The sequence below is a fragment of the Brienomyrus brachyistius genome, chromosome 10, assembly GCF_023856365.1.
Source record: "Brienomyrus brachyistius isolate T26 chromosome 10, BBRACH_0.4, whole genome shotgun sequence".
Lineage (NCBI taxonomy): Eukaryota > Metazoa > Chordata > Actinopteri > Osteoglossiformes > Mormyridae > Brienomyrus > Brienomyrus brachyistius.
The window spans coordinates 6,893,225-6,907,765 of NC_064542.1; the positions used below are offsets into that span (position 1 = coordinate 6,893,225).

A 14,541-nucleotide genomic window follows, 5' to 3' on the forward strand; every position below is an offset into this window, starting at 1 on the left:
CAGTAACAGTTTGGCTAAAAGAAACTGATGACATTTCTCCTGTATCGGATTGAAACTGCAGTCAAAATGCATCACGGCGTCGGTGACTAAGTTTGGCTGCAGGAGCCTGTGTGCAAATGCAGGCCCTAATTAAACATGATTCATTCGCACGATGGAATAAACGGCAGCCGCCAGGGAAGGGCTACAGTGGGAGTGTGAGCTTCCCACAAGCCCCTCTGCCCCCATGGTGGCCAACAGCATCAGCGCAGAAGCATCTGAAATGACCTAACTTAGGTCCAGGCCCAGACTTCATCCACAGCCCCTTTCCTAAATTCTAATCTTATACTCAAACACCATTATCAGAAGAGTAGCAGAGCTGTTCTGGGCCTTGAACCAGTATTTTTTTAGTTTCAAAGTCACGTCATTAAGTATTATTTTACTTGACACCTGATATAATATAATTCTGTACCAGTAGCAGCAATCAGAATCAGGTTTATTGGCCAAATATCCTCACACAGCAGGCAATTTGGCTCCGGTTGTCAATCTGTGGCTAAGTTAACATTATAAGGGTGGATTGTGGATCTTGGGTCTCATGGTTTGAGAAGCAGACAGCCTGAGTAGACTGGGTAGTAATAAGACAATAGCATGAATACACCGTGATAAGCTGCAGTGCGATCAGTGACCACTGTGCTTTATTAATCGCTGCCATTGTAAACCTCAGCACCTTGCTGTCCTACTTGTTTTGCATATAGTATGTATATTGTGTCTTGCTTGTATCTTGTATACTGTATGTATGCTTTTGTTCAATATTCCATTATTGCTATTTGCTGTTCCTCATCATTACAGGTTGTTTAAGTCTACAGGGGGGGTATGCAAGCATTTTATTGTATTTGTATAACTGACCATAAAGCTTTTGAATAGTGGAATCCTTGAATGCTCCCTGATCCGGGGGCTGTGGTGGTAAAAGATGGGGCAAATGCCAGCAGAATGGAGCCCCCCCCTCTGGTGCAGACCTTCCCCGCTCCTCCTAACTCCATGTCCAGAGGCCAGGCTCGCGGCAGCCTGCCCCTGATGAGCATACCCCCCCCCCCCCCCCCCCTGCAATGCTGTACCACTACTAGTTAAAACCACACATGCTCTCCATAATGAACTGCCAGTTTGCATGCTTTGCAACCCTTTGATGGCAATTACCCCAGGTGGTTATTTACAGCTGCTGTATTAATACCCCTCGTGTGATTAGACAAATCACTTTAGCTTTTTGGATTTGAGGTTCTACTTAGGGACAAAAATATAAAATCCCTCGGCTCTGATTCCGTGTCTGCTTTCTCAAACAAGAGGATACGCGTTTCCTGCCATTGTATTGGCTGCCTAATCCAGAAATACAGGCATAATTAACCACTGGTTATGTCAATGTGAGGTGAGCAGGAGGGATCATTCTCACCAGTACTGCAGGAGAGAATTAAGGAACTGACCTTTAGTAAAACAATTCAAGAAGTGAAATGCAATTAAAGGTAATTAATGGGGTGCATGGTTCAAAGGCTGACCTGTTTGGTCTCCTAGTGATGACTGGAGCCAAGCCGGATAAATTTACAGGAAATGTTCAGTGCTGGGGCCAACCGATCAGTCATGCAAAGAGTTCACACTGTCAGGGTGGCCCAGTATCATACTGGTGTTGATGGAAATGTTGTGTTGAAGAGGAGCACGGGGCTGCTATGAAACAAAGCCTGTCCCTGCCTGCGCTGCACTCTCTGCTTATGTTAGATTAACACCTCTTTATTTTTCACAGTATTTGATAACCACAGGTGTAATGGGAGCATGGATGGCCTGGAAGATACGGGGTGGGCAGCAACGGGGCCCTTCAACGTACAAAACTATATGTAAAATTGTGGAGGGCAAGGGTACATTTTGTCAGTGCCCCCCCCGTTGATAACATTATACTTTTCTGTATGCACTGGAAGTGTGGCGTGACTGAAAGAAGACCACAACCCACGCAGTATCCAAAAAGATTCTCCCCTATTCTCTTCACTCCGGGAAGGGGGGGGGGAGTGTTTACCTTGCTAAGACTCACGTAACACTGATAATAACATGCAATTCAAATAATAATAATGATAATTAAAAAACGTATTCTCTCGGGAATTTCATTTAATCACTTAATCACAAAGCTAATCTTACATTCACAACATGCGATCTGATTTCCAGCTGACCGTAACAGATGGACCCTCACGAAACCAACAGCCGGCTAACAGTCATTCAGCCAGTTACAGACACTTCACTGGCCAGCTCAAGTACGTAAAGAAGCATAACGATCGTCTCCTCGTCAGAAATGCAAACAACGGATGCAAATGCATTTTTGCAGTGTTTCGCTTGTACTCCTATCTTCTGTAGTGGAAGCCAGCTAACTACAATAGTCAATATGGTTGGTGAGAGTCTCTCCTCAGATTGATAAGATGTATGATGCTTTATAAATCACCAGCAGCGCAAAATTAATGCAGAAGCGTCCATCACGGGGGTGAAACGGACTTCAGTGTAAATGCATGAGAGTGCGGTAGGCGTTCGGAATCCCTCTACGAGCTGCTGTATAAGATGCTTCACGAGGGATGATTGCCAGCGCGCCCTAGCAGAGGCGTCTATTGTAATAATAAAGGGGAGCCGGGGCGCGGCACCCCTCTTCCCCCCACGACTATTTGCTTTTAACTATCTGGAGTTACGTTTAAAGCTGGAAATTAGTACAAAGCAGGGATAATCTGGTGACTTATCCTGGGTTCTTCATATCACTCAGCCAATCCGGTTTTATATAGGCCTGCTGCAAAATAGAAAGCTTTTAGGGTCACATAGAATGATTTCCTCATGAAAGCACACTTGATGTCTGAATGCAGATTATGTGGTAGAAAATATATTTTTTAGATGGTTTTCTTACTGAATTAGTGGAAAAGCAAAGTTTGTATAACTTTGAAATTTAATAAATTACTATTTTAAATGCATGTATCATTCATACCAATGATATCATTTCTTTTTGCATTTTATGGTATGTGGAAATTGTGCGTTCTAACAAACTGTTAATAATATAATGCAACAAAACCGAAGGGATTAATGGTTTTAATAAATCAAGTCAAACAAGCACTGTATTCATCCTAAGCATTCTGAACGTTATATATTTTGTCAAGCTTTTCTGTAGCCGAAGTCGATAACAGACCAGAATATAAACAAAACTTGGATGCTGCTCGTCCGTGACTAACCCAGCCACAAGTCCGGTTCGTCACCGCTCATTCCCTTCGCCTGCGATCAGCACAGGGCTCTTCTGCGCATGGGCCGCTCGGGCTCATCGGCGAAATCTCAGCCCTGGAAGTGTGCGCTGTTTCCGCACTCATGGCGTCTGCGTGGGGCTGGGCGCAGCGTTGAATCGCAGGACGACGACTGACAGGGGCGCGCCAGCGAGGGCCGACTTGGAGGACGGTGCTTTAGCCTCGGTGGAATTTAATGTCCTTTTCCCGGACGACTTGTGCGGTTATTTGCGACTGGGCATGCTGCGTGTCCCTCTCTGCACACAGCCTATACTGCGTCATTAAAGCTTGAATATCGCAGCCTTTTTTCGACACCAGTTCCTCCCTTTGAAAGACTCAAAAGCCATAGGCGGCCTCAGTACTTTGGCTGCCAAAGAGGTTTAACTGGACAAAAAGTTTGCTTTTCAGGGAAGTGGTCGATCGCGCCTGCTGTGTCGCTTCGGGTTTGTCCGTGCCTGGTTGGGGCTGATCGGCACCGAGACGCACCGACTCCGGTGCAGACTGCGCGCTGCCCGCGTTCTCACTGTGCAACTCAGGGCTCATGTCAGGTCCTGCACATGTACGATATGTGTCATTGACACTGTCAACGGCAAGTACAAACAAAAAAAGCAAAAAACGTCCGCATAAAGCGTACTTAAGCCATATGTTTGCTTGGGCACCCCGTTTTGCTTCGTTTTAGATGAGTTGTAGAGCTGATTAGTGCAGTGGGGCGTGAACTGTTTGGGGAAAGGATGTAGCCGATGTTTTAAGCGGTAGACTATATTGATATGGACATAGGGGATGCGTTGTTTTATTTGTAACCGTTAATGTCTCGTTTGCATAGCAGAGGAAGCGGCGCTGCCGGTGATCCCTAGTCTGTATTTTGGTAGCCATGCACGGAGCCTCGGAAAGACTGCTGTGTCCAACCTAGCTGTGCAACGCGGAGAGAAGGCAGCTTGTTCATCTAGAGCCGGGCACCTCATAAGCGAATGCATTCACGATAGATAATTTAGCCGCCTTTGAACGGATGATTTCGACTTGCTGGTAAGCCTCGGTCCGGCAGCGCATATCTGGCCTGACAGAGGGGGGCGTGAGTCACTGAACTTCAACGCTGAATTTCTCTTCGCTGACCCTGACTGCAGAATATGGTGTAGATACCTCACGACTCAAACCAGGTACGTGTATTTAATCTACTTATTCATTACAAAAATGCATCTGTCAGCTTTACCTATTCTTTAAAAATAAATGCTTTTTAGATCGCTTTTGGTTTGCGCTCAAATAGTGGAATTTTGTCGGCTGCACTCGACATCTCAGCGACTGACAGGGTGCTGTGTTGCGACACTGATAGGACAGAGTAAAACACATTTTAATGCCGGTATGGCCTCGCCGTCAGCGCAGCCCCCTCCCCCCTTACCACGGCCTTACCCCGGTACATGTAACCCTATAAACATGCGGGCGGCGCACGCGGGTTTCCAGTTGCACGCGGAGCTGCTTGCAGTGGTTGCTTACGTCCGAGAGGAGGCGCCATCCCCTCGCGGAGCGCAGGCGGCGGCCGGCCGGGGGCCGCGTACGGGGGCCGGCCAGGGCTGCATGGAGTGAACTCCATTTTGTGCACTTTCTGGCGGGCTAGCGGGACGAAGGCTGCTTTTCTGTCAGGACGAGAAAAACATTTTCGGATAGCGGGCGGTAAAACTGGCCATTTATGTTTGTTTGGCTGCCGGCGCACGGCTGTTAAAGTCCAGGGAAGACGACTCAGAGGGACCGTGTGTCTGGGAGACTCCGGCGGGAAGTCTGCGCTTCCTTCGTGGCTGTCGCTGGGAGAGGGGCCGGGGCGAGTCGGGGCGATGCCGGGGCTGGGAGTGCGCCTCGCCGCCACCGTAACGGTAGGCCGTGGCCCGTGTGCCCGCTGGGCTGCCGTGACTCACACCGCCGATTCGGGCGCTTTTTATCGGCGCAAGTTGGCTTTCAGCTTCATGGTGTAACCGGAGCACGCCGGCCTCCTGGCTGTGTGCGAGGAGGAAGTGCCACTGTTACAGTCACCGTGCCAAACCGTGGGATTTAAAATAATAATAAAAAACAAGATGTATTAGTCCGTTTAGGCGTGAATAACCCGTTTGGTAGGTTAGTGGTTCTGTGACAGTACCGCTGACAGGGCTGTTTACTGACAGTATGTGTTTGACATGCGGGCGAATACGTCTCTGCGGTGTAATTTGGTGTTTTTGTCCCTGGTTAAAGTTGTCACTTTTTAGTAAGTGACAGCCCTCAGTTTTCCCAGAACAGAACCCCGTTGGAATTTACATTTACTTTTATCTGGTGTCAATGCTTTGTAGGGGCTCTGGCCACGCGAAGAAACTACGGGCATTTCTGACTTTCTTCATAAGCATAAGTGTATTTCTGCGTTTATTCACTTTATTTCGGCAGAGGGCCTTGCCATTAGCGCTGCGAACACGGTAATTTTTAATGAAGCATTTGATCCGGACGGACAGTTGCCTTTCTTGCCAACTCCTAGCAGGGTGTATGAGTAACTAAAATAACCTATCAACCGGCCAGCTGTCCCACGGATATCAAAAAGGCAGCTGAAATTAACACTGGCAGGGCTGTCGCTCGGTGAAGGGCTGGTCCGCGTCGCAGTAATGGGCAAACTCTCAACAGTCTGCCTGCTTTTAGGGAGTCCTTCCTTCTTTCGGTGCCCAATTGGGGCATGTAGCTCTGAGCTAGACAGGACGTCCGACTCGCTTCCATGGCAGGTCGGCAGACTTTTATTCATTCCCTTTAGGTGTTGTTTGTGAGCAGCAGAGGGGCGCTGTGATGTACCCAGCAGGTGTGGGTTTTACTGCTTTTTAATCCGGTTATTTTTATTTTACCCTCCGGTGCCCGACAGGAACGACACATGGATCAAGTGGGACTGAAAGGCAGCGACATGCAGGATGATGGCCTGACTCTGGATTACAGTGACAAGGAGGCAGAGGGGGCGTATCCCAGTATGCCTGGCAGCGGCATGTCTGTGCCATCCGTTCCCAGAAAGCAGTCGAGCTCCGGGGAGGTTTCCAATGGACTGGGCGGCGCCCCGCCCCCGGAGGAGCACACCTCGCCCTCCCTGGGCTTTTATGCAGCGGGGCCTGACTCCAAGGTGCTGGGGATTGACCAGAAGGCAGCCATCCTGCACTTCCAGCCCACAAGCGTGTTCAGCTTGGAGGATAACTTCTCTCGCTTGGAGGCGAGCATCGCCGACCTGGGCCGCACCAGCACCTCCATGGACTCCCTCATCGGCGGGACCGACACGGACCTCTTCTTGAAAACGGAGGATCTGTCACCCCCCGACCTGGAGCAGGAGTCCTTTGAGGTGGTTGGGAAGGACACCCTGAAGGGCCTGGGCTTCTCGTCCACCAGCACCCTTGACATCCTGCCAGACTTCGAACTGACGGGCTCCCCCTCCGAGCTGAATGATTTCTATGTGGGTGATGAGGCTGCCTTCCTCTCGACGCTGGCGGTGGACGACTCGCTCCTGGCCGACTTCAGCACAGCGGTGAAGGACGCGAAGCCCGTCGGCTACAGTAACGGCGGGGGGGATGACCAACGGGCACCGGAGACCAGTGTCCTCCTGTCAGAGGTTAAGTTGGAGAAGGATGCCTGCATCCAGCTGTGCACCCCCGGCGTGATCAAGCAGGAGATGGAGCCCAAGACCGACTGTAGCCAGAGCACCTCACCGATCTCCATCTGCGGCGTGAGCGCCTCCGGTGGCCAGGGCTACCATTACGGGGTCAGCGCCTCTGCTTCGTCAGCTGTCCGCCAACTTGACCAGAAACCCATCTTTGTGGCTCGGCCGCTGCCCTCCTCCGTGGAAACGCCGGGTGGCACGTGCCAAGTGTACGGGGACCTGGCTGGGATGCCCAGGGGCAGTGGGTCCTTCTCCAGTGGCCTTACTTTTGCTTCTCCCTTCATCAGGTAAGTGGGGGCCGTCTCTTTTGATTTTTAATGCCAGGTGTAAAAGTTCAGGAAACATGATGGCAGGGTTGCATGAAATTACCAAAAAGGACTGAAGGACCCTTAAAGTGTAATGGCTTTATAGATCATAGTGCATGTGCAGGAGGTTTACATTTTAGGTGCTTCCCAGTGGTTCACTTGCTTTGGATGCTGTAGGTGATTCTGAGTAATACCTGGTAATAAATACCTGTGACAGTGACTTTGTGTACGGATGTTGATGATTTGGCGTATCCAGTGTGTCCCCACTTTGGTTATTTAAATGAGAAGCTGGTGGGTCTTATGATGTATGCATACATTTGCACGTGCTCCCTGTGCCAGTCCATCGCTTGTCTGTGATGCTGTTCTCCGGAGGCAGAAAGCTTGTTTCCAGGTGGCTGGGCTGCCCTCGTTTGTCAGGCTTCCCGTGCATCCAGTGTATCCGTACCGCAGCGGTGAAATGGCCGTCTGGGTCCGGAGCGTGCGGAACACCCGGTTTCTCTTGACAGCTGCCGCCGCGTAACATACTTAAACATGGGGGCACGGGTTGACAGGTACCATCTTGCGGTAGCGAGTGTTTACCGAGCATGCGTCGTATGTCAGAGTGTACGGCCAGCTTTAGAAAATATTTAGTTTATGTACTGAAAATGTGTTCCTCTTCCGTCAGTTTTGAGGATGTCATTTGTGTAATTTTTGTATTAATCTCGGGAGTAGTGGAAGTGTATCTGTGATTTTCACTGTGCACCTGTTCCGCTGCTCGAAAGCTTCTCTGAGGGCCCTGCAGCCCTCTGCTTTTGGCCGGAGGGTGTCACGCAGCCCAGCCGCATTCATTACTTTCCCACAGTCATTTCTGGGTGTGGGTGGAACTGAAAACAAGATTCTTTTTTTTTTTTTTTCCCTGTTTTTTTTTTTGTTTGTCTGAACCTCAAGGCTCCCTTTCTGGTCCTGCTTGAGACTGCCAGACCTTAGCGTGTGGTTATGCTTCAGTGATAAAAACGCAGTCCAGGTGGGCTGTGGTGAGACTGCATAACGGCAGTACCAATCTGAGAGCACACCTCCACTGCACCAGGTACCGCACTTTTGGTACTTCCGAAAAAACAGGTACCGTCGCAGAATGACATCACAATGCAAGGCAGGGTCTTTGGTACAGAATTACAATAATGGCTGTAGTATATTATAGGGCTGGGTGATGTGCAGTATTAACACCTCCATCATATGTTATGCTCTTGTAATTTTCACATCGCAAGGACTGCGATAGTCAGCTGTGTCGAAATACTGTCCAGACATTATAGCTCGGGATTTTAAGTTTGTCGAACATTTTTACTTGGGTGCAAAACTTAACAGGCATTGTAATTTTAATGATTTGTTCCTTTTCAAGATTTTGTAGTATTGGTTTAAAATATGTCTGTGCTTTCTGAGCCATTCATGATCATTTTCATCCTTTCTTGATTAAATTACTCCTAGACATGAGAGATTTCTCTTCTTAAAATAAATATCCCATTATTTATTAAAACAAAAGTACATCACAACATTTTATTTTTCCAATTTCGTGCAAGCCCAGTATATTATAGCAAATACTTTTATTTCATGTCATGACACCCAGATGATCTTCTGGTTCTTCCAACCAGACTGCAGTTGAAGCTTGGGTCTCTTCACGCATTTATTATTATTTATTTTATCTTCATTTGTTGTTTTCTGAGTTTGTAACCTTTTCCAAGATTTTTATTGTGTTTTATTGTGTTTCTGTGATCTGTGTTTGTGTATTTGCATAACCAATCGACATATGAACACATTTGCAAGTCCCACCCCAAAGTACAGTACCAAAAAAGTACCCAAGCAGGTTTGGTATTTTCCATGCTGGAAATTTTGGTACTGGTACTTGACTGGCAGTCAATGAAAATAGGAAAGTACCAAAAGTACGGTACCTAATGCAGTGGAAAAGCATTATGAGAGGAGCTCATAGCACTGGCTGGTGTGATGGAGCAGTAATCCTCTGTTTGTGATGGTTAACCTCAGACTAACTGACGTGTGTTAAAACGGTCTCCGTCGGGCGTAATGTGCTCAACCGTAGTGATCTTCCGGGCTTCCAAAAAGCCGTGCCTCTGCTGTAGAAAGTGACAGACAGGGGCATGCCTGGGCAAGCTCAGCCCCTAGTAGTCGCTGGCCCTCCACTTAGCCGGTCTGTTGTCATCAATAGATACATTTTCCTTCTGGCTTGCTCATTACACAGACTTCCAAGGTTCTCATGGCAAACCATGATGCCGGTTATGGGATTGGCTGGATGAGGGTGCCGGAAATAGGGCTGGGGTGTCACTCAGCGAATTTGGAAGCTGTGCCCGTATACGGAAGGCCATGGGATCATATCCTGTGGCTGGCAGGCAGGAAATCATATCACTGCGGGGCCCTTAACCCCAGCTGCCTCTGAGGCTCTGGATGCTGGCAGACCATGAGCTAAGACCCCCAAATCTGTTACTCTCATGTAGATTAAGGTGGGGTTTCTGGAAACCTTGAAATCCCTCGGGCGAATGGCACATCGTTCCTGCCTGTCTGATTAGGTGTATCTTCTCCGTTCTCCCTGCGCTGGACAGACTTCCTCCTTTACTGGCCGCACAGATGCTCTCTGATCTTTCTTGTCTTTGTGAATGTCAGGAAGCATGGCACATTGACATAAATGTCTCACCAGTATGCATTATCTTTTATTTATACCAACTTGTTATGCTATGGACAATCCATCAGCTGGACTTATTCACCCACCCGCTGATCAAGGGCTTTTCTGAAAGATAGAGGTCTACCTGCTGCCTGGCACCATGTTCATCATCAGTGTCGTCTGAGCTACGCCTGGCTCCGCTGTTTGTTCGGTGGACCGGCCAGTCGCCCGTTCAGCTTCCCTGTACACCCTCTCCAGTGACCTTCAGTTTCCCTCACTCGATGTCGCCGCTCTTAAAGGTACAGCGCACAAAAAGACTCTATTGATCGCAGTGCTGCATTCAGAAATTGAGAAGTGTCTATATTTAGGGACTGATGTGTTTGGCATCTTTTGTGTCTTTTTGCCTTGTGTGAGCAAAATAATATGTTTACAACATGTGAGTGGGGAAGAAAAATTATCCGTTTTACTGTCAATCATTTATATCTGTTTTTGTGGCACACTACCAGAGAACTGGCTTAGCTAGTCACCTCATGGCATGTCTGCTGAAACCAGGTGGGCGTCCCCTGTGGTTGTGCCGTCCTTTCACTGACATCGCTTTCATCATCCCGTATGATTTGTTCAAACTTGTTTTTCAGTCTGACTTTATCTGAGTTGGAATTTCCTGGACCGAGATCCAGCTGGATTTGAATATTAGCAGGGCTGAGGAAGGATGCCCACGAATACAAATGTCTTCCTGACCGTCATCCAAAGGGCCGACTCCTTGAGCTGCTGTGGAGTGATACATTTGATCCATGCACTCGGATTGTGCGTTCTCCCTGGGATTTTTTGGTTTAGATTTGGCCGGTCGTGTGAGTGGGTGACAGAGTACCACCCCTGGATCTGCCAAGTGCAGCACGTGTTCTGCTAATAGTAAGTTTGTTTCTGCTCGTAGCTGAGCTCTTTCATTCCTCCTTCCAGTCCTGTGAAATGGGCACAGTCAGCTTAAGGCTATCTGCAAATGCGGGAGAGCAAAGAATAAATAAAAAAATCCCCTTTTCTGCTGTGATTCTGGCTGCATTTTTAAACTGCACATGCGCCTACTAGCCACTTGGGGCAGTGAGATGTGCAGGGCAGTGACAACACCGATCTGGTGTTGTCAGTTTCATCGTGCGTGTGACTGTATACTCTGATTCTGGGCCGTCCCAGCCCCTCCCTGCACTCGTCACCTAAATAAAAATAAAATGTGTTAGGGCTGCTCTGCCTCTAGGCTTCAGAGCGCCCTCGCCACCTGGCAGCAAGACATTCATGTATGATATAAGTGAAACATTTAGTATCTTAAATTTAGTATTAATTTCCTGCTCCTGCTGATGAGCCCTGCTGAGACTGGGTTAGTGAGAGGGAGCTTTATTACTTGTGCAGTAGCACAACGGGATCCATACCAGGCAGTCTGACCTCCTTCGCCGGTGACCTTGGCCTGCCTGCATCGAGCCGTTCGTTAAGGCCCTCTGAGACTCCTTGGCCGACCTGGCAGAGCTGCAGGAGGCCACATCACAGCCTCATGCACAACTGCAGTGCCACGTTTCTTGCGATGCTTGCTGCTAATGACAGGCAAGCTGCGTGTCTGACTGAAGGGCATGCAGACACCGAGAGGGTGCGATTACACACGTGTCTTTCTTTGCGCTCGCCCGCTGGCCTAGTGTGCCGCTGCTGACGGCTTTTTTTTATTCCCAGGAAGACCTAAAAAATGTCCTGCTAGTACTGCAAGGTGTCTCCTGTAAGGTTATCAGCTGAATGCATTTCTATGAGCTTTCTGGGTCATTTTCAGCCGTGTGTGTCTGTGTGTGTTTGTGCGCTAAGGTAAATTTGTGTGTTTCATGTTGGCCTAATGTTTGGAATGATGCTGATCGGCAGCTGTTTATCGTCATGCAGTTGGTTGTCTCACCCACAGTAGATGCCTCCTCACTCCAGCAGTGGGGATGATGATGTTGTTGTTGTTGTTGTTGTTGTTGTTGTTTTTGTTGTTGTTTTTTTTTTTTGTTTTTTTTTTTCTGGGGAAGGTGCCTTGTGTTTTCATTTTGGCTGCAAAAGCCCCATTAAACTCCTTGCTCCTTGCTAAGATTAAAGATCTTCTGTTCTCTGAGCCCAGACACCTGTGGAGGATTTTTGTAACCGTACCGCCATTCGGCACAGAACATAAGAGCGCTTCCGTCAGCCCACCTGGCTCGAAGCCTGTCTGAGGCTTGCATTTGGAGAATTTCCGATTGGGGGCTCTGAGCCGGACATAATGCTCTGGATTGTGCACAAACCATGCAGAGACTGAGCAGTGAGGCTGGGCTTGGAAACCCCTGAACCCGGGTTGCACTTTCATTCGTTATTCAGCTTGGCTTTAATGTGTTACGTGCTATTAGTCATTTTAACATTATGAAGGGCCTGACTGCTTTGATAATGAACCAAAGCTGTTTATTTTTTTCATCCTTCTGTTGACCTGTGGTGTTGTAAGTTTGACCATTATTTTTGTGGTGAAATAAATCTAAAAACAATTCCAGTTCAGCTCCAGCACAGTTTAGGCTGAGGTTTGCTTATAGTTGCTCTAAGAGAGATGGTCTCCCTCATTTTTGCTTTTTTTGGGCTCCTTTATGTATAATTTTTTGCAGTTGATGTCTTTTGTTGACACGATTTGCTGGTGAGTGTGTCTCTCTATCTCTGCTTACTGCCTCCAGTGTGGTTTGCTGCTGCTATTTGTGTGTGTTTTTTGCTCAGTTAAAACTCTGGCATTGAAATGCAACAGTTTTGCCCTGAACAAACTGTCTTCAGGATGCTGCCATTGATAACATCTCGCCGATGCACCAACGGCACAGTGAGCTGCTGCAGAACCGCAGTACGTCAGCTGCTCCCCAGTCTGGCTTGATTGTGAGCTCATGTGGTCTCTGCCTGTGTGATTGGCAGTGTCTCGCTGCGCTTGTGGTTTGTACTGCACCCTGGCTTGCATCAGGGCCCCATCACCTCTCCCTTGTGACTGACTGCCCCTTTAACGTCCGCCTCACACACCCGAGCTCTTCCGCCTCTCCCTGCCCCACATTTTCTCTTTCTGTCTCCGACGGGTTCTTTTCACGCCAATGTGAACAGCAAGCTTGATTTGTTTTGCCACACCCCCGCAAGCCTATTTATAGCTCCGGCCGCTGAGACGCGGGCTGATTGGTCGAGCTCTTCGTGCCAGGGGACGCCAAATGCATTCTCACAAAGGGAGAGATCGGTCCCTTTTAAAACCCTGCTCTGAGGTCTGGCCACCCATTTAGCTGACTGTCTGACTTTGTGAACATGGCTTAAAAATCTGTTTCGCTCTTGACACACATGCTCTGGTCTGCAAGGGAGGGAGTAGTAATTTCCAAAGCAGAAAATAAATCACCTGACATACGCTTATGCTCTATCCTCATCCCACTGTACAAAAGGGAAAACTTAGACCATTGACCTAGTTGTGTGTGTGTGTGTGTGATTGTGTGTGGGTCAGATATACATTATGTTGTGGGGACCAAATGTCCTCGCAATGTGATGATGATCTGTTATTTTGATTATGTGGGGACCATTTTTTCGCAGCTTTGTATTTAGTTTGGTTACTTATGGTTAGGGTTAGGGCTGGGTAGGGGTTAAGGTCGTCATGTTGGGATTAGAGTTTTCCCCATAGGAATGAATGGAGAGTCCCCACAAAGATGTAATTACAAACCTGTGTGTGTGTGACTGCAGATTTGATCTGGGAATCTGCTCTTTAAAGCTGGCTCCTTTTAAAGTGAAAACTGCCATTGAAGTGGCAGAATGATTTGATGGGCTCCATCAGTCTAGTAAAGTGTGAGGAAACCTTTGAATTAGCTTGACCGGAGCTAATGTTAAAGCTGAAGCATTTTCTTCTTTTACAACCAAGTTGTGAATAATGGGGAAAACTTATGCCGGGTATTTCTAAGGGCATTAATTGTATTGATGTAAACTGCTTTGTCTGCATGTAGGTTCAAAATGCAGCATGTGATGAGGTCATATACTGTAATGAAATCCTGTAAGTGTTAATTAGTGATGCGATGGCCAGGGTTCGGTAGGGTTATTCTGCATTGTTAGTCACTGAAAACTGTTTATTAGAGACTTTATTGGTACGCTTGGGATTTACCCTGGCACAAACCCTCTCCCATCACTGTTGTTTGTTTTTATATTAAGAATAATGGAAATTTCCAGTCTATGGTCTGCACATAAGGTACGATGACATCACACCTCTGTGGGTGTTTATTTTGTACTGTGATTAACCCTCTGAATTAGTCCAATTTTATTTGTTTAAAAAGCATGAATACACTGTTTCTTTGCCGGCATTGCTTACTATGAATATGCATGTACGTGTGTGACTGCGGTATCGCGCAGAGAATGGAGGGTCACTGTGGTGCCCTTGGTGAATTGGCTGAACGCCACCTTACCTGGGGCGGCTCGGTTTGCGGATGGCAGGAATCGTGATGAAGATGTTTGGGGTAGCGCTCTTTTTGCTAATTGTGTCTTGGAGTGCTGTCTAACCAGGCCAGGAGACCCGCAGAAACATCTGCAGCTCACACCCCTCATATGGGCCAAACCGCTTAAGCCCTTGGCCCCCCTAGTAACTGACCAGGTGGAGCCAAACAAGCCAGAATGTCACAGTCATCTGGGGATGTCCCTGTGTTCTGCAAGTCAGTTGTCATAGTTTTTACG

The 14,541-nt window shown here is 48.0% G+C and overlaps 1 protein-coding gene across 4 annotated transcripts in view; it reads left to right on the forward strand.

Moving 5' to 3' along the window:
• Positions 1 to 3,286: 3,286 nt before the first annotated feature.
• The window catches only part of nr3c1 (nuclear receptor subfamily 3, group C, member 1 (glucocorticoid receptor)), a 32,895-nt gene continuing 21,640 nt past the window's right edge, over positions 3,287 to 14,541 (forward strand). Inside the window, exons 1-3 of one of the 4 annotated variants that reach the window (XM_049027243.1) lie at positions 4,760 to 5,052; positions 5,092 to 5,122; positions 6,121 to 7,184. In XM_049027243.1, the coding sequence (XP_048883200.1) occupies positions 6,130 to 7,184 (1,055 nt within the window). In that variant the 5' untranslated portion in view covers positions 4,760 to 5,052; positions 5,092 to 5,122; positions 6,121 to 6,129. Of the gene's footprint in view, positions 4,415 to 4,758; positions 5,123 to 5,150; positions 5,987 to 6,120; positions 7,185 to 14,541 lie in introns of those variants that run through there. The other 3 variants (XM_049027242.1, XM_049027241.1, XM_049027240.1) reach the window with 3 other exon arrangements.